Source organism: Helicoverpa armigera, chromosome 16 (genome assembly GCF_030705265.1).
Source record: "Helicoverpa armigera isolate CAAS_96S chromosome 16, ASM3070526v1, whole genome shotgun sequence".
Lineage (NCBI taxonomy): Eukaryota > Metazoa > Arthropoda > Insecta > Lepidoptera > Noctuidae > Helicoverpa > Helicoverpa armigera.
The window spans coordinates 3,169,914-3,189,201 of record NC_087135.1 but is presented as its reverse complement, the minus strand read 5'-3'; the positions used below and the strand labels follow the sequence as shown (position 1 = coordinate 3,189,201).

Genomic DNA, 19,288 nt, shown 5'->3' with positions numbered 1-19,288 from the left:
GTCAACGGCTCGAGCAGTCGGTGTATGCCTCGCAACCGCTCGCGAGCGGTCGACGGCACGATGGAATTTCATCATGCAGTTGACGGCTTGAAGCGGTCGCGACTGCTCGAGCAGTCGTGTGTACGGCAGCGAATGAATGACTATAGTTCCCTGCGCGGTCGCGGCTTTAAGCAGTCGGTCTCAACTGCTTGAAGCAGTCCGTGTACGGCGGCTCTAAGGGTGATGAAAAGAAGTCATCTTATTGGATAATTATGTGCAATACAGCTGCGAATTAGGTTTTTTAAAGAATTTGAAATTACTCTTTTCGATACAAGTGGCAAAAATAAGATACTCCATAGAAGTAATCTTTTAGTACCAGACGTTAAACAGATAATATGGGTTTCATCTGTATTTATACGACTGTAAAAAAATCATACATAGCGTAGTCAGATTTGCTAGGTTTTTTAAAGAAATAGACAAAGGAAAGAAAATCTTTGTAACGGTGGTGTCTTAATAATGTCGAACGTTGGAAATAATATTCTAATAGATGTTAAATAAGGTAGACAACACTATATTGTAATTTTAAGACAAATATTATTATTGTATGTTTACGTACTGACTGGTTGTAGAGCCATGCTTTTGTTCTTTTTTGTAATAAAATGAATTCAGTATTCAATCCCGTTGGTTTTATTTACTAAGACACAGTCGCACAATTATCTATATCTATAATGATAACCAAACCATATTAAGCCGTATAGCCGATAATCGCATATAAGTTTCAGCTTCTTCCAGCTTTCTTTCTGTATACGGCCTAAGGCTAGAGACAAGCAAAATAAGTGATTTTCTTTGGATATTATGTATTCATTACAATAGTTCTAATTATGACTCAGCAGTTCAGTTTCAAAAGGGTTCATGCGAAAGAAAAAACAATGAATTCTCGGTACATAATTTATTTAATGGATATGTACAAAGACAAAAGATTTTAGGACAAATAAAAATTTGGCAATAACTCTCAACAATAGCAATAATATTAATAAAGAGTGGTGTCGTTCAAAAGCCGGCAAAATATCAACAACAACAATAATTTAATTTTATACTTAAATATAGTTCGGACATACCAACGTAGAGCGAGCTTTTAGCGTATTGTGACGTCACCGCTATAGCACGGTATCAATGTCGATCCAATATTATCATTCAACAAGATTTTTTTCAAAATCTATTTCATAACTCACAAGCAATTGTCTACAGCGGTGAACTCACAATATAGTCCGTAAAACGATAATTCCAAACAAATACCACTTAATTCAAATAAAGACATACAGTTTGTTTAAAAATTCCGTTTTACAAACAAATAATAACAGCATCATTAATTAACCTAAGAATAAATTAATCGATAAAAAAAATCTTCTTTTTGACCATAGAACATGAGCCGTAACAATTTTAATATCATATCGATATAACTTTTAAAAGGAATTTTATGATCATTAACAACTGAAATGATTTAATTATTATTATGAATCTCCTATTATTAAATTGGTTTTAAATCTATTTATGATTTCTTTATAAAAGCTTGTTGGTCTGTGACCATAACAGGTGAACATATTGCTTGAAAGTTGCTTACGATCATAAAATTTAATTTAAACACAGCACTTAATAAATAAATCGCGTTTTATCACACATAATTATATACGTAGCATCTACCAGCAAAGTACTACTATTAGGTACTAATTATTGCTGTAAAATTTCATCTACATACCACCGAAAGAAAGGCTAGTGTGTACGGTTACAGGAAAAAGTTCGCGCGTAAAAGATTCATTCCAACGCTACATTTCAATGTATTGTTCTTATTATCTAGACGTGTTTAACACAGTCTAACTCTGCTGTTTTCGACCTCCCAAGAAAAGCACAATATCACATATTGACTGCCCCTCAGATCGTTCAAACGATAACGCAAACTTTTTTCTCCAACTATACTTATCTAAGAGAAAACAATACGAGTAAGATGGAAGACGCTCCTAAATACAGCAAAAATGTATGTATTTTAATTATTTAGCAATTAAATTATATTACTATAATATCACTTACGACCTAATCTATCTATGCGTTACATAGTATTTTTATTAATATAAATACATTCATATTACTGGTATTTGAATTTGCTTGATATAATATGGTAATAATGTTATCATTTTCATAAACATTTGGCACACATAGACCATTCATTTGCCTACAAAACTTAGTTACGAGGAAGTCAACAAATCATAAGGATTGGAAAATATATCTAAGCATTTCGCCTTGGTTCAGAAGCACTTTGAAACTTGAGTTACATTTTATTTTGACATATTTGATACGCATGCACGGAAATTGCATGCCGATCCACGCGTGTTACTACATATTTACCCCAATTTTATTTACTAACACCAAAATGTATTAGCTGATTGAAAAAATGGTTCCTGCAGTTAAATATCTATTTGGCATATTAATTAAGTAACGCTACGCACGTAACGTCATGGTCACGACAAAAACAAGCCGTTAGTTCGGGGGAAACAAAAAGTATATCAATTTCACTAATAAATAATATTGCTTCATCACAAATCAGTCATTGCATCAGTCTAGTACTTCCTACGCGTAAACACGACGAAACACCAATGAAATTGTACTAATCAAGCCATTCAAATAAAAATATGGTCGCTTACGATACAATTAAGAGATTCCTACACCACAGTTCACTTGTCTTTCTTATTCTACTTACTTCATAGTACAATGTTATTTAAGTGTTGAGACATTTTATTAAACTGTGGTGAGGGAGACCATTGGACATTATTATACCAAAAACCCAACTAATATTACGAGACATTCAAACAAACGATAAACTAAACTGAAGTTTTATCACAATTAACTCTATTTGGTGTATTCTTTCAAGGCTTTGCCGCGAGCGCCGAATAAATACACGTTCGGAAATGTTTTAGTATGAAAATAATATTTCCTAACGGGACTCATAAACACACAGTTGTATTTTATTCTAAGTCTGTCACAGCCTACTTATCACTAGTTATTTTGGTGTTATGTAAAGTAGTATGCAAACATCCATGAATACGTCCCCTGTCATGAATAAAGTTTAAATATTAAACAGAAAAAGTATGAATAAATCTGAACGGTATTTAGTCCGGCACTCGTCCTCTCTAACGACACTCCGTACTCCAGTTATAATTCTCTAACGATAGAATAGAAGCATTTAGTAGGCACTTGAGAGAAAACGGCCTTGTACCACATATATTACTTAACCAATATTTTATACAATAGCATTTCAGCCACACCAATATAAGAGCATTGATATATTTTTGGCTATGTAAAATAGCAACATTCATCCGCCATACAAACTTTTAATGACATTGAATTTTCCAAATATTGAAAATAGATTTCTAAAATGGCGAACACGATTATATCAATAACTTGATTGTTAATAATTTATATCGCTTATTTAAATCAGGAATAGAACGGTTTGGACTTTTGGATCTGGCCTTAGAAGTTTACCGTTTTCTGTACATAGAGATAAATTCACGGTAGTGATTGTTATAGTCTCTAGAGAGGAAGCAGCTACATAATATATCGAAAATTAATAACTATACCTTACAATGATTAATAAAATTTCTCTATATCTGAGGCGATTGCCATTACATGCTAAGTCTTAACTGCGAGACAACGGGAACTGTCTACTGGCTAGTAAATATACCGGTAAATGGTTTGAGTACATTTTTCACCTAATCACGCACAGATACGAAGTTACAAGTCCTTATCTATTATGATAAATAAGATTTTTGTTAACACAGTAGGCGATTGTATGTAGTTCCCTTGCTACATGAACACAAAATACGGCTTGCTTATGGCTAATGCAAGTATTTGCTACAATGTAAATATATACATGTACTATCACTTCTGGAAGTAACGCAATTTGAATAGATAAAAATACATTTTTGATCGCCCTGTATACAATATTTGTATATTCAGATCACAAGATATATTACATAGAATTATATGTTAAATATTGCTCAGTTTAGAATCAGTAATTTTATATTTATACTTAGTGGTGAAAATGTAACTTAAAATATTGCAGACGCGGGCAAAATAAATTTGACAGGATAAATAGACGCGTAAGTGAATGCGGCTTAAAATAATTATAACTTAAAATCTATGATGCGCCACACTTCCGTCTTAATTATGCTCAACAGCAACTCTATACAATGTACACTCGTACATTACTCTGGCAACATTAGGCATAAAATCAAAATTGATCGACGGAAATACGGGAACACTATATTACTTTAAAATTATTTTTAGAATAATTAATTCTTACAATATATTACGATTGATTGACTATTAGGTAAATGGGGGAAAAAACCTAAATGCATATAGGGGAGTAACTATTCAAGTATTTTCCATTATTTTTATAAATAAAATATTTCATACTAAACAGTATATCAGTAGTATCACATCTATCACTATAAGTATCTACTATTATGTAAAGTGTAGTTATTCTAGCAACACGGCTCTCGTAACACCTGTCTTTATGATAAATGTGATGTTTTACATTTGGAAAATATATTGAATGAGAAAATAGGTCCTAACTAGACAGCAAAGTGAGCTATTTTACCTAAGCACGTAAACTATTTCATATTGAATATATTTCATTTACAGTAAAGACATCTGTATCTCGCCGAGATGTGCTATATGGATTGTCTTTATTGGACTAGAGAATGGTAAACTTGTCTATTTATTAATTGCGACAACAGAATCAGAAATTATCAAGACATTTTTTTCATAATTTTTTTGTTCTACGAACTCATATGCCAGTTTAGAATCACTGAATTTTAAGGGCTTAGCCCTGAGAAAAATTAATTTTTCATTTAATTTATTTTTTATTGATTCGATAACTTAGTCATAATTTATAATTATTACTGAACAAATTACAATAGTGCCTTTGAGAAATTAGCAGAACAAAAAGTATTCTATACTCTTGAAAAATAGAACAAATAACTTTTGCAAGCACAGTACTGTTGCAAAATCACTTTGCCTTTAAGATATCTATAGTTTATCATGTCACAGGGTTGGTACTCTTGCTGGACACTAGACTGGAAGTCATTTGTAACATTTTCTCAGATATTAACAACCGTAGAACATAAAGTCAATGGGCACTCAATGTGCAGATAACCACAAATGGATGCTGGACTGTCATATTTGTCATACACTGCCAAAGTTGAAATTTTGTAGACAGAAAAGTGACCACTGTCTTTTGAAAGATGAGTATCAGAGCCAGCCAGCGTCAATGGACAAAGTCCAATGCGTAAAGACAGAAAACCGATCATAGTATCAGCACAGTGAGTACCCAAAGACATGAACAAACAATATATGTATACAAATACAAGTAGACTACATTGTATATCATGTATATGTATACAGATGTATAGAGACGGTTGTTTGTCCGTCGAGTACCAGAAGACATCGATGAACACATCATGTATAACGATACATGTAGAACGAAGTGACAGCTGTCCTCGGTTCAGAAAGGGCCCGATGACATGGAGTGGAGTGTTTGTGTTGCTGTAAAAGGACGAGTATTTGTTAATCTTAGGTTTTAACAACACGAGCTTAATGTAAAAAAAAGTATATAGGGTTAAATTTTTAGGGTCGGTTTTGGGTGTTAGATGGTAAATACTAAGATTATCACAGTGGAATTCGGTAACAATCGAAACCGATCATTATTCAAGAAGGTTTGGTATGTGCCGCTCCTCGCCGCTGTGCGAGTGCTGCTCGCAGCTCACTGCTACAGTAACGTGTACATACGTGTGAGGCGGCTAGCTGGGCGCGGGCTCGGAGCGCACGCCGGCGAGGTTGAGCAGCGCCTCGGCCGTGCGCCGCTCCTCGCCGCTGTGCGAGTGCTGCTCGCAGCTCACTGCTACAGTAACGTGTACATACGTGTGAGGCGGCTAGCTGGGCGCGGGCTCGGAGCGCACGCCGGCGAGGTTGAGCAGCGCCTCGGCCGTGCGCCGCTCCTCGCCGCTGTGCGAGTGCTGCTCGCAGCTCACTGCTACAGTAACGTGTACATACGTGTGAGGCGGCTAGCTGGGCGCGGGCTCGGAGCGCACGCCGGCGAGGTTGAGCAGCGCCTCGGCCGTGCGCCGCTCCTCGCCGCTGTGCGAGTGCTGCTCGCAGCTCACTGCTACAGTAACGTGTACATACGTGTGAGGCGGCTAGCTGGGCGCGGGCTCGGAGCGCACGCCGGCGAGGTTGAGCAGCGCCTCGGCCGTGCGCCGCTCCTCGCCGCTGTGCGAGTGCTGCTCGCAGCTCACTGCTACAGTAACGTGTACATACGTGTGAGGCGGCTAGCTGGGCGCGGGCTCGAGCGCACGCCGGCGAGGTTGAGCAGCGCCTCGGCCGTGCGCCGCTCCTCGCCGCTGTGCGAGTGCTGCTCGCAGCTCACTGCTACAGTAACGTGTACATACGTGTGAGGCGGCTAGCTGGGCGCGGGCTCGGAGCGCACGCCGGCGAGGTTGAGCAGCGCCTCGGCCGTGCGCCGCTCCTCGCCGCTGTGCGAGTGCTGCTCGCAGCTCACTGCTACAGTAACGTGTACATACGTGAGGCGGCTAGCTGGGCGCGGGCTCGGAGCGCACGCCGGCGAGGTTGAGCAGCGCCTCGGCCGTGCGCCGCTCCTCGCCGCTGTGCGAGTGCTGCTCGCAGCTCACTGCTACAGTAACGTGTACATACGTGTGAGGCGGCTAGCTGGGCGCGGGCTCGGAGCGCACGCCGGCGAGGTTGAGCAGCGCCTCGGCCGTGCGCCGCTCCTCGCCGCCGCTGTACGAGTGCTCGTCGCGGGCGCAGCGCGAGATCACCAGGTGTGCGGCCGGTGGCAGCTAAGGAAAACAACATGTATTAAGACTTGCGAGCAAGCAAGCGAACGACGCCTACGGCCGCTTCGCGAGCTAATATCAGGTCACATTAGAGCAGCGTTGTGTGAGGAGGCTCGCCTGCCCGCGTGCTACGGGCGCACGCTCGTTTAACTGTCGCGGATACCTATGACAGAGCTACCGGCCACACGGCATGGACAACGCTTTGGACGTCCGCTTAACTCACAGAAGTCGCTTAACGTGTGTGATGTTATAATTTTTAAAAGGTGTGTTTTCGACGGCATAACATTAAGAAAAATGCCTCAAGAAACAAGTTTACTTAAAAATGTACATCTTTTATTTTTGACTCCACCCAACCATATTACAGGCATGTTTCGCTTATATCAGACACGGATACAGTGGTAGATTATTTTTACTGCATGTGTATTGTAATTAACCACCAAAAAGTAAATGCTCACCTGGTCAAGTACAGCAGGCCCATACTTCATGGCGAGCACAGTAGCTGCCGCCAAGTATTCATCAGCCCCAGGTTCCGGATCAGCCAATCGGCGAGCGAGTAACGACACCCTCGCCCCCTCCTCCCGCACCTCCCCCTCGGGCTCTGTGGGGGACTCCGGCTCCCCCGCGGTGGGGATCGGTTGTCTCCCGAACGCCTGCGGGGTAACCTTCTGGTCAGAACTTTCTAGAGTTGTCCGCTGCTTCAGCTATTGGCGGTGGGTACTTACCATTATACTCTGAGCATGACAAATAGGGAAAATGTGTAAAATTGGGAGTCAGATATCTCAGTGGAAGCTAAAGTTTTTTGCTTCTAGGATGATTTACATTGAAGTTTTGCTTGACTTGACGATTTAGCTTTTTGTTTACCAAATTGATATAAGTTACTGTTTTAACAAGTAATAGAAGTATAAAAAAAATTAAAAGCAATGTTCTGGTGTTGCTAATCAATATAAAGAAGACATTTTTCTAACCAGACAAAGACTGACCAACCTGTAATAATGAGGCGCGGTGCTGCGGGTCTACCGTCCACAGTGAACCTTTACCGAGTCCCGGGGCAGCTGCCACCTGACACAAAAATATACAAAATTTACTTCTATCATTCAAATGAGTAAAGCCGATTTTGCGACGAAGTAGATAAATAAGAGACGAAATTTGGCAACCCTGATAGAAACATTACAAAACAGTTTACTGAACTGTTTTTTTGAAAAACTCCTGGCAAACAAACAGCCTTAATAAAATTTAAACAAATATAAAGAAAAAATACACCAACTGACCTTATGGAAGCACTTATTCAAGGACAAGTTATGCCGAACACTGTTCTTCCACCCTTGAGGCGCATGTCTGAAGTAAGGGAAGTGACGTACGATCCACGCGTAGATCTCCTTGACGGGAAGGGCTCTAGCCGGGGCTGCCTCGATAGCCATGAAGATTAAACACGAGAAGGAGTAAGGAGGTTTTGTGTGTGTGTTCGCGGGAGGGGAGGGAGGGGCCTTGCAAGGGGTGCGAGGGGGGGATGGTACTCGGGCTACGGGTGGTGGTGTTTTTATCTCTCTCTGTGGGAGAAAGAAAGAGCAGTTTAGTACGTCCTTCATAGTTAAAATCATCATCAGAAAAGAACCAAAATTTCCTAAAAAACTCCGAGTTTTTCTCCAAAAACTTCTAGTGAATTTTACAATGTATGTAATGGACACTCAAATAATATAGTAATAGTTTGCCTCTGGTGTACATTCGCGTTTAACAATCATTAAAGTATCTTAGTGAAAAATATTTAACTGTTTCATATCTGAAAGCAGACAAGATTTGTCATTAAAGACTATTCCCACTTATAATACCTGTGTAATAGCATTACATAGGTGCATATAGTAAGCTTAAGGGAGCGATACAAAGCGGCGTACTTTGGCAATACTCCAACAGAAAGTGAAAATGCAATCCACACTCGGGTTAAAGATTTTAAGAACATCCAAAAGTAGCAGAAAAAGGCGAATTGTACTAGAAATATACATATGTATATTTATTTTTCTATATAATAGCTGAAGAGTTTGTTTGCTTTATCGCGATGATCTGGACCTACTTCCACAAATTGTCACAGTGTAAGGTACCTAGCCCATTTCTCGAGGACAGATAAAGGCTAATTTTTATGCGTGTGCCTGAAGTATTTTCCTCCTGATGCGGGAGAAACCGCTAGCAGAGTCTATAATTTTAGACGTGATATCCTTAAAACCTCATTTATTAAAGCTTTACATAATATTTAGTCTGTGATCACTTATCCTATATCGTTATCATTCCACGTTCAAGAGATAAAGGTATGGGTGTACTACCTATCAATATTGTAAAACTTTACGAAAGATAATTATATATTATGTAGGTATAAATAAATCAACGATTACAACATTATTTGAACGTTGAACATTGATCTTTTAACGGTCAACAATATGAATCACGTGTTTATTATTTTCAAGTAATTTACAGGACCGTATAAGATTTTTTTCTGAAAATTTCGAACTAATAATTCTTTGATTTGGAATAAAAAAATATTTTATTTACTTTCTAAAAGTTGACAACCCTACTCTATCTGTCTGGCTATTTTTTGCTGCAGATAGTAGAAGTTAGAATATACGAACTACGTAATCATATAAAGTGTGGTGACTGACTAACATCTAGTCAGAATTCGGAAGGACATGAAATTAAGTTCACAACGCCCAGATAGTAAAAATGTAGGTCGGCTACAAACGAGTGCTTCCTCCACACTTGCACGCGTACAAGCGCGGATTGTCGAACCTGCACTTGTGTACATAAAACAATACAAATGCAAATATACGGGCAGTAACAAAAGAAAACACATATACTTTTTACACCTACCGAACATGATTCTAATTTATGCTCTATCAAAAATCTGAAAGTCATGTTTGCAAATTAAACTTTTTCGAATTCGTTTCGAATAAAAAATATCAGATTATAATATAGACAAAGAATATTCTCGAAGCTAAACGAATACGCGTTGCACATCTCATTATGATTTATTCTTAGAAGGGCAGTGAGCAATTATCTAGTAATGCAACGATTTTATACATTGGTACTATAAAACAGTTATAAATATGACTCAGGTTTGTGTTGTGTCAATGAATGATGCACTCTAGAGGGAAAACAAATTGATTTCCTCTAGACTGCAGTGATACGATAAAACATCGACTACCTTGTGTAAGTTTAGACAGTCTAGACATAAATACCAAAGAGTATTCGAAGCTATTTCTCCATGTAAAATATATTTTAATAATATACTTATTTACCGTGAAAGCTGCAGGCAAAATAAGTACTCGTATTTCGAACACTAATTAATCTTTACCTAGTATTCCAATTTAACGCATTCCATGGCTTTGAGAAATTATGATGAAGTTCGCTTCAGAATGTTTTCCTAGTACTTTATAATAATATGCAAAGAATTACTGAGAAATACTGCATAGCTGGTCACCATTGGAGCTACAAAATCTGTATTTCTTGCACGTAGGGCGCATAAACGAAGTGTCTATGTATATCATCTCTGTGTTGGGACTTGCTGAAATTACATTTCTATGTCTGATTAAATATAACATACCTAATTCTTTCAAACAAAATTGACGATATACACGCAGGATCTAATATCACTTCATAAACATAGTACGTAAATCCAAGCGACATATTGAGAGTTGCAGATTTTAGACAAGTTGCAATACAAGATTAGAATATATTTCCAGATTTTTAAAAGAAATATAGGTTACTAGTGAGCAAGATAGTAGCTTATCAAAAGTTGCGCACTATCACAATCTTAGCGCATTGTGTTTACACGAGGCTGACGTGGCGCTTACGCTGAAATCGCACTATACTACGTACTGCGACTGTGACGTCTTGATCCGTTAAGTCGTGCACAGGTTGTTCGTACATTTTATTACTTCATTCACTTACTTTAACACATAAACGAAGTTATTAAATAATGCTGTTGTTATGACCTATTATTAAATGTTATGAAGAAAACTTCACGTTTGAAATTAAATACTTTATGACATACTTTTGTAAAGTATCACTGCAACTTGCGAAATGCCGTATCCACGGACTTGGACGCAAAATAGTTTATGTTCAACTTCGGGGCGCAGAAAGAAAGTGGAACGTAAGAAATCCTTCTATTTTTACCCGATTTCGCCAGAAGGAGAGTTATTATACGTAACTTCAGATTGTTGAGATAAGTTTATTTTATTAATATTTTTAATGGTTTCTGGTGTGCTTACAACTTAGGATTATTCAACTTATACAAATCATGCTTTAGACCGTAGCAATATTGTCAATAGATTTCAAGGTATCATTAAATAGGCGTCATGAATAGTTATTAAAGGCTTTTATGTGATACAAAAGACGTAAGTACATACCTCGAGGCTTTATCTTTTCAGAGTATAAAGTACTACACAGGTTTATATTTTGAGGCCACATGACAGAGAGTTAAGTATAGGTTTCACTTAGGTCATATGAGATAACTTGTTATTAACGAACTTGCTTTCCTGTAGCCGTCACTTATAGTCTCGAGCGATGTTCAGTTGACAAACCGTTGTCAGGTATATCGTTATTAAATATTGCATCAGGTAGCGAGTTTACTTTGTAAAGAGCAAATTGCGCTACTCTTTCGAATCACAATGGAAATATATGTTTTCCTAAATGCCAGTTTAAGGAGTAATTGCTTCACAAAAAATCGACCTTACAAAACTAGCGAGTTCGTGAACACTTCATTATCATCAGTTAAGTCCTGCGCAATCTTCGATACAATATGTTGAGTGGTAAAAGTGTTAATATGCTATAACCCTATTCCTGTCATGATTTACTAGTAATGTGTATAAGATGATTGCTTAGGACTAAGTTCGCGGAGAGACCATGAAAACGATAATGTGATTATAAACGCCAAGGTATAAATAGGGCTATCGGCAGTAAAATTATAGTAAAATAAAACGGGAACGTTTTCGAATCTGGTTCATTTAAGTTGTTTTGGCTATAAGGTATTGTACTGCTTTTACCATAAAGGTCGTAATTATTATCCTACTAACGAAACTTTTAAATTGTTTATTGATTAAAGTTCGTGGTATCATTAACTCACCTTCACAATAATTTGATTATCAATCATTTTCGTGTCTTCCATATCCACGCCACTTTTTGTCAGATTTATACCTGGAATAGAGCAAGTTTGTGTTCAGTTCACATTTGAAAATTAAAATTATTTAAGTTGAAGCAAAAAATGTTTGAATGTTATTCCGTATTAGTGATAACAAACTTTTATGTTTTGCAACGGTTCATTTGCAGGCTGAAACGGCACTTAATATTGTTACTGAGGCAGTGCTATGTTTGTTAAAGTCGCAAATCGCAAAACGAATACATAATTTCTGATTTCCATGTAAAAATTTCATCTGTAATCGCTTGATCAAATTGAAGAAATAGGCCACTGAAAAGCGGACAATACTCTAGAAATTTTGTATGGTAATCTTGAAGCTGGTCCAATTATGTGACTTGTGGTAGAATAAGGCGTAAATATAGACTTCGCAGTCAATGCAAGTATGTCTTGTCTGAGACGATGCAAGGCGTCTCGCTGTGATTCCGTCCCGCCCACTGGGGTAACATTACGTCATAAGCTTAATGACTAGACAATTTTCTAAGCGATCTTCAGTCAAGTGAAGCCGTAGTGTCTAAGCTACCTCTAAGTAAATTCCTGTCTTGCAGCCAGCTCAGACTGGTGAGGTCGTCGTCGTGGTCAGCGGGGGGTAGGTTGCCGGCGTTGCCTCCGCAAGCCACCCTGATGAACGAGAACATCTTATTCGAGACTATGGATTATAATTATAATACTACTTACTAAGCACTGACAAAGTTTGCTGGAAATAGGTCTAAAATCTACGTGAGGAAAATACGGGGACTTAAAAATTTTTAATATGGACCGTTCGCAGGCCTTGGAATTTTGAAAATTTGGAGTTCTATAAATCAAACAACGTGAGGATTATGAAACAGCCTGATGAGATTTTAATAAAATATATTGATTGGTACATACACGTGAATACTATAGGTAGAAAGCAACTTCGCTTTTATATTTAAAATACTACCTAGTATGTAGGTTTACGATAGTTATACGCACTCCATTTAACATCGCCTAGATATCCCGGGAGAAATGCTCCTAAACTAACGTATAGATTTACTTCTAAAAATAATACCTGGTGTCTAGGTTATTTCAGTGCAAGTTTAGAACATGTTACCGAATACTGCAGTCGGATGTGGTAATGATCATTATGCAATCTGTTTGAAATACATTTAGCACGTGTAACAGTAAATACTAGAGCAGATTATGGTTCTGTCGTTAAAAACCAGTAATCGATTCTTGTAGAACAAAAGTTGTTTAATCGAATCACCTAAGGAAACATAGTTCAGGGCGTTCCTACATTTTGCACTAAAACTTATTAATGAAAACTTCACCGACCAGCTCTGGCTTTATGTTGGGGTTTTCATTTGATTGCTATGTTCGCTTATTCAAATACCAAAGGTTGTATTGTGAGTTGAATAAATACTAAAAGCATTTGTTCGGCCCTGTAGCTTCCGATGACGTAGGTAGGGATTGACCGACCACGTTTTAGTGTTCGAGGGGAGTTCTAGTAGTTGATTACTAGTTGCAGTTAATGAAACATTATTCAGTTAAATTAGTAACGGCTTTTGGGAATGCTGGTACTACTGAACTAATTGTGAAGTTAATTAGCCAGTATGTTATTTTATAGACAATAAAACTGTTTACGTTCAAACGATTTTGCAAGACTTTGCTCAAAAGCGATGTCATAATCATTTCTTTATCAATCACGGCAACAATTCTCGTGTTATCGTGAGTCGTTTGTCTTACCCACTAACCTAGCGAAATGATAACATTATTTTTATCAGTTTTTTTTGTACACTGACTTACGCTTGATTGATGAGCTGAGCAAAGTTGATACTTTAGATAGCAACAATCTATTTCGGATTTTTGGCCTTATTCGAAGGCCTTTTTGGAATATTTTCTGATGCAACGGGATGACTAGATATCGCAATGAAATAAACTAGAATAATAGCAGTACTCATTACACTGCACCAATGCTTTACGTACCGTTGATAAAACCAAAGCTACAAGTCCAAAGTAGGTCACAAATTCACAATAAGACTATGTTGATCAAAATTAACAGTTAATAAAACTTGTCGGAGCTGGGCATCACACGTCACGTGTTGCCGTCCGCATGATGACTGGAGGACACGTGCCATCGAACATAAAGATTTTGTTTTTAATAAATTATTCATATGTTTGAGAAGTTTGCTTATTTTTCTGGCCTACCACTTGTTTTGTTACAAGCCGTCACGCAACTTTATTATTAAACAGGCTTAAGGAAACATACAAAAACATTTACACCTCGGAGGTGGTACTACTACTAACTAACAAAGGAAAGTTGTTACATTGATTTGAAATGAATCACTTTAGACTGTTTACTAACAATATAATATTCATACAAAGTCGTAGGGGAACTACCAATTTAGTTGGCAGATGCCATGTCCCTTGCGAGACGCGAGCTTCCTCTATGCAAATACTTCGTCATCCGCTCAAGACGGTAAGGTGTCACTGATTAAAGCGAACTTCCGTATTCAACAGAATAAGTAATCATAGTATCATTAGAAAGAGGAAGTATTGAACAAAGCTGTTGATATCGCCGGAAAAACAAACGGATGCCTGTATCTTTTCAAAGTATAAACAGACAAGCAAAAACTCATTAGTTACCAACTAAAGTCACTTTGAAAATTCCCCTTCATAGCTCAGTTGCTAGGTCACCCTTTCAACGATAAGAGGCAATCTGAAGGCCCTTTTAGCTATAAATATTAGCACAGATCTGTCACAACTGAACATTCAGTGATTACTTGACTTTATCAATAGTTGGACAGGCGCCGTGACTATTTCCCTGTCTACTTTATATGAGGTCAATAGACAGTCAATAGGCGTGTTTGATCTAGGCAATGCGCATTGAAAACTTGAATGTGGACTATTTACAAATAAAATGAGTTCTCTATAAATGGTAGCTCAGCATTCAGTGTGAATGTTGGAAACTGTTAGAGCGCAGTAATAAAAGGTCGTAGCCGCCGCACTTTCGAAAGTTTATTCAAAAATAAGTTGGGATTTCGCTGCTATTCGGGAAATGAGCTTGTTATTCGTACGATAGTTAAATAGTATTTCACTGGACTAAATTCAATTTTAAAAGCTGGTCGAAAATATTTTGAGTTGGATCGTCATCGGAATAATTTCTATAGAGCACATTACAAAGTAGGACTTGAATGCATTAATACAATTTGATATGTAAGCTATGTCTAACAATCACAACGGCTGGATACCTGACAGCAATTGAACCATAACCAATACTTACGCAGGCTGTGGCTGTTCCATATCGGACTCGTCGGACGCATCTTCAATGTCATCGAAGTTGTCAATGACCCTGCCCGACACCTCTAGTCGCCGTAACGACCGCCCGCTGGAGGCTACATGTCTCGCGATCTGTCGGATTAGCCGGCGCGGAAGCGGCAGAGATGCGCGAGCGCCTCGCGCTGGGGACCCGCCCCGCTCGCCGCGCATTGGCGCCATCTGATGGTGGAAAATTACATGTAAGGATGGCGATTCGTGGTCACAATCGCCTATTGCATAATGGTGGACTAACTATCAAAGATTGTAGATTCATATCTTTGATTATCAGCCTAGTGTATTCATTAGGTCCTCGGGTAGGCAACCTAGTGTAAATGAATTCAAAAGAAAAATAATTGCTAACCGGAATCCATTTGATTTCCACTGCGTCAAAGTTGAATAAAACCGATTTCGATTATCGTTGAATTTTCATGAAGCCAACTACGTACAGAGGCTTTAAAATTCAAAGAAATCATGTGACGAACACGGGTACCAAAGTCGTATTAAGTAGAGGACATCTGCATTAACATATCACAGAGATCCAAGGATAATGAACAAAAGATGATCTCAAGTTTAAGTTAAATGCTTAACGCTGTTTTACTACGAGTGAAAATCGTGTTGTCTAAGCCAAAGGATATGAAGTTATAGGTGTCCAGAATTCCAGATGCAATGTACGCATTGTCAAATTGACGCAATACGATGTAAGTGACAGCGTGCCCCAACTCCGAACCTTCGGAAGCGATGTTGCAATCAGCCGAATTATTTGTGTCTTGTCCATTAGTCATTGGACTAGGAATTAATTCGGCTTCTAAGTACACGACGCTCCGTTGTAGGACGTCTAATTCCGTGCTAATGAATACGTTTTGATTGGAGTAAATGTATTAGTTTTTTACGCAAGGCCGTTGACATTATAAGTAGGTAAGTACCTGCTAACAATGTACCGGGCTGTTTAAATGAGAACTGGGAACTAAAAGGTGATGAAAACGTCAGCCTTAGGTTTGCTGATAAGTTATCTAAGCAGACCTAATATACCAGTGGACTCCTATACTGCTTATCACTTAATTATTTATTCTTCAAAATTATGAGAGTGTATCAACGACGTAATAAGCATCAACATCACGACCTGAGTTGATCTAAACAGTGTGATCAACATTATTGTGTAACATTACCGAATTTACGTAATAAAAATTTAGAATAGGTACGCAAAAAAGAAAATAAAAGTATTTTTATCTTTAATTTATCGCGTCAAGTAGCTACACAATCACATAATATCGCGTGACCTTGGCATAGTAACAAACAGCTAAATGTAATGGCGTGGTTGCGTCGTGTCGTGGCGTCCCCGTGTCATCAACGAATTGAACTCGCACCGACACGCGGAATGACACACAACACTGATTATCTAACGACAGATTTATTTACAATGCCCTTTTACGGACCTGCATAAGGTAAATGATTAGCTTAGTCGATTAGCACGCTAAACGAACCTGTCCATGAGAAAATATTATCACTAGATAATTTGTTGTGATCGTATTCTAGGTCTAACGGAGCTTACGTTAGACGCGTTATCTTTGTGCAAGACAAGGATGTCAACAATCTTGTCGATGAGAATGGATCCGGCACGTGGACGAAGCTTCTAGTCATCACAGTTTGTACACATCAAACAGGAAAGCCTTGTACTTAAATCGGTGTAAGCGACACTATATTACGAAGTATTGAAAAACCGATTTTGTAATTACTACAGTTAGCTAGGTTGGTTATAACAGGAAAATATGAATGGAATTTAAACAATATTTTTTTTCATAGAACAATAAATCATTTTTTTCAAGTATCAAGATTATGTCAGTAGTATACAGTGTGGCCTATTTTTATGGCCCATTTTAAATTGTCGTTTTGAGATACATACTTGATGAGCCTTAAATACATAAAACAATGTAATCAATCAATGAGATGTGCAAAGTTAGGTGTAAACAAACAAGAGTATCATGTGCCACTTCACGCAGCCCATCCAATCAGGAAATGATGACATCATAATTCAATGTTGTTATTTATTTGTTTTGATTCCTGATAACAGTGAGAGTAAGCTTGGCTACTAAAAGAACAATATGCTTATTTCTTTGGATTATTATTGAATAAAAAAATATACTTTGCATAGCTTTGCATTTTTCTAGAAATTATAATTGTTCTGTTTGGTTTTATTATTCTATTATTATTTTGTATAAATTACTCTTGAATAACTGGTCCTTTTTGCATTTATGAAACACATCTTTTTTGAGACAATATAACATTAAAGATATTAAAGCATCACTTATGATTTATAAAAAGGATTTAGAAATATGCTAAAGACTTTTATCATCATGAGATAATATTTAAGCTATTTTATTTCTATCTGATTATGAATTCTTAGGCTTGATAGTGAAATAATGGTGTCAATATTTCCTTTCATTTATGTAATCTATGATCAAACATTTATGAAGGTGTGAATGGATGACACTTTACTTTGAAAATCTAGATAAAACATTACATTTCAAGCCACGCTATCTTAACTTACCATACAGTAAGTTCAGAAAGATAATACTTATCATTTTGGTAAAGATTAAATATACATAGCCTTGAAACAACTTACAATATGTGTATGTTAATTTTATTCAGTGAGAAATACTTTTGCGTCTGTCTAGATCTCACTATGAAATGTAGAGTTAATGATCTTTCTAATTATTTGAGGTCTTTGCCCCCTATAGTTGAAATTACACATGTGGCACCATCATAACATGACATGGGTTGATTGATTAATTACAATTATTAGTAGTAGTAAAATAATAATTAAGCATGAAGTAATTCTATCTATATTTGAGTAAAGATGTTATTTAAAGGTAAATTGAGAAAGCTAAAAATGGACCTACATACTCATTTGAAACTAGAGCACTGTCTCTGGGTGACACTTAAAATTAGAAATCCTACAGGAAGTGTGAACTGAAATCTAGGTCACACAAAGGTCTAGACTTTATTTATAGCCAACAGCAGTAGGCTCTAGATTTCATGCTCCACTAGGTTTCTTACAAGCAATACTTGATTGAAAACAATAGCAATTAGTATACCAAGGTCAGAAATTAGTTTAAAAAAATAATGTAATGGATTTTTATGGGAATACTCACTCAGAAACTTCAGTGGTCACAGCAGTCAAACTAACACTCCTAGAGACTGCATAGGCAATTTATGTTATGGCTAATAGACACCCTAGCAACGTAAGCAGCTAAAATACGGTCGCGATGCAATTGAGGTGTGATGTAACAGCTAGTTACCATGTGTTATTGTATTCATTGGGTCAGCAGTGGCATCAACAACGTGTTGCTAGGAAACTGGTGTCCGGCCAGCGCGGATACCGCGTGCGCGATTGCGTCGTGCCCGTGCGTCCTACGTCGTGCTTCCGACGTGGAACCGCCGCGTGCAGCTTCGTATGCACGTGCCGACGCGCACCTCCAAGGGCTCTTACATAATCGCAGGGACTGCCGCAGATACCACGCCGAGGACAACACAAACGTTCACTAACACCCGTTCCATATTTAGAAGGAGCGCCACCAATGCGTCCCGACGTTATTCATGCGTCTAGTCACATTTTTAGAACCGCATGTAAACGATACTTTTATCCCCCCACGCTGTACACCTCATGTGCGCATCGTTGTATCCCAATATTGCATTATTATGGGTGCAAAATCCAAAATGCGTAATATATTTGAGCATAAAAACAGATGTAATCATGATACTAAACTATAAGTTAGCTTGGTTTTGTAATCAAAATCATAAGAGACCAACATCTACAATACATTTGACTTACCTTGAGGTTGTATTGTTTGTTAGACGCACTAATTATAAATTAATAACAATAAATAAACAGCATTCCGCGACCTCCGTACTTGTGATCATAGCTTGATAGCTTGTGATCAACACTCAACAAACA

The 19,288-nt window shown here is 37.8% G+C and overlaps 2 protein-coding genes across 3 annotated transcripts in view; both read right to left on the bottom strand.

Moving 5' to 3' along the window:
- The window catches only part of LOC110384575 (persulfide dioxygenase ETHE1, mitochondrial), a 334,248-nt gene that overhangs the window by 164,026 nt on the left and 150,934 nt on the right, over window positions 1-19,288 (bottom strand). The gene's annotated exons all lie outside the window — the stretch shown is intronic.
- LOC110384465 (forkhead box protein N3) lies at window positions 914-19,259 on the bottom strand. 2 transcript variants are annotated; one of them, XM_064038385.1, is made up of 9 exons: window positions 19,166-19,259; window positions 15,302-15,516; window positions 12,584-12,681; window positions 11,992-12,062; window positions 8,153-8,431; window positions 7,869-7,943; window positions 7,340-7,549; window positions 6,742-6,887; window positions 914-5,577 (listed from the first exon to the last, which is right to left on the bottom strand). In XM_064038385.1, the coding sequence occupies exons 2-8, from the start codon at window positions 15,514-15,516 to the stop codon at window positions 6,753-6,755; spliced, it is 1,083 nt and encodes a 360-aa protein (XP_063894455.1). In that variant the 5' UTR covers window positions 19,166-19,259; the 3' UTR covers window positions 914-5,577; window positions 6,742-6,752. The 2 variants fall into 2 exon arrangements, with proteins under 2 accessions (XP_063894455.1, XP_063894456.1); XM_064038386.1 differs by having other exon boundaries at window positions 7,340-7,534.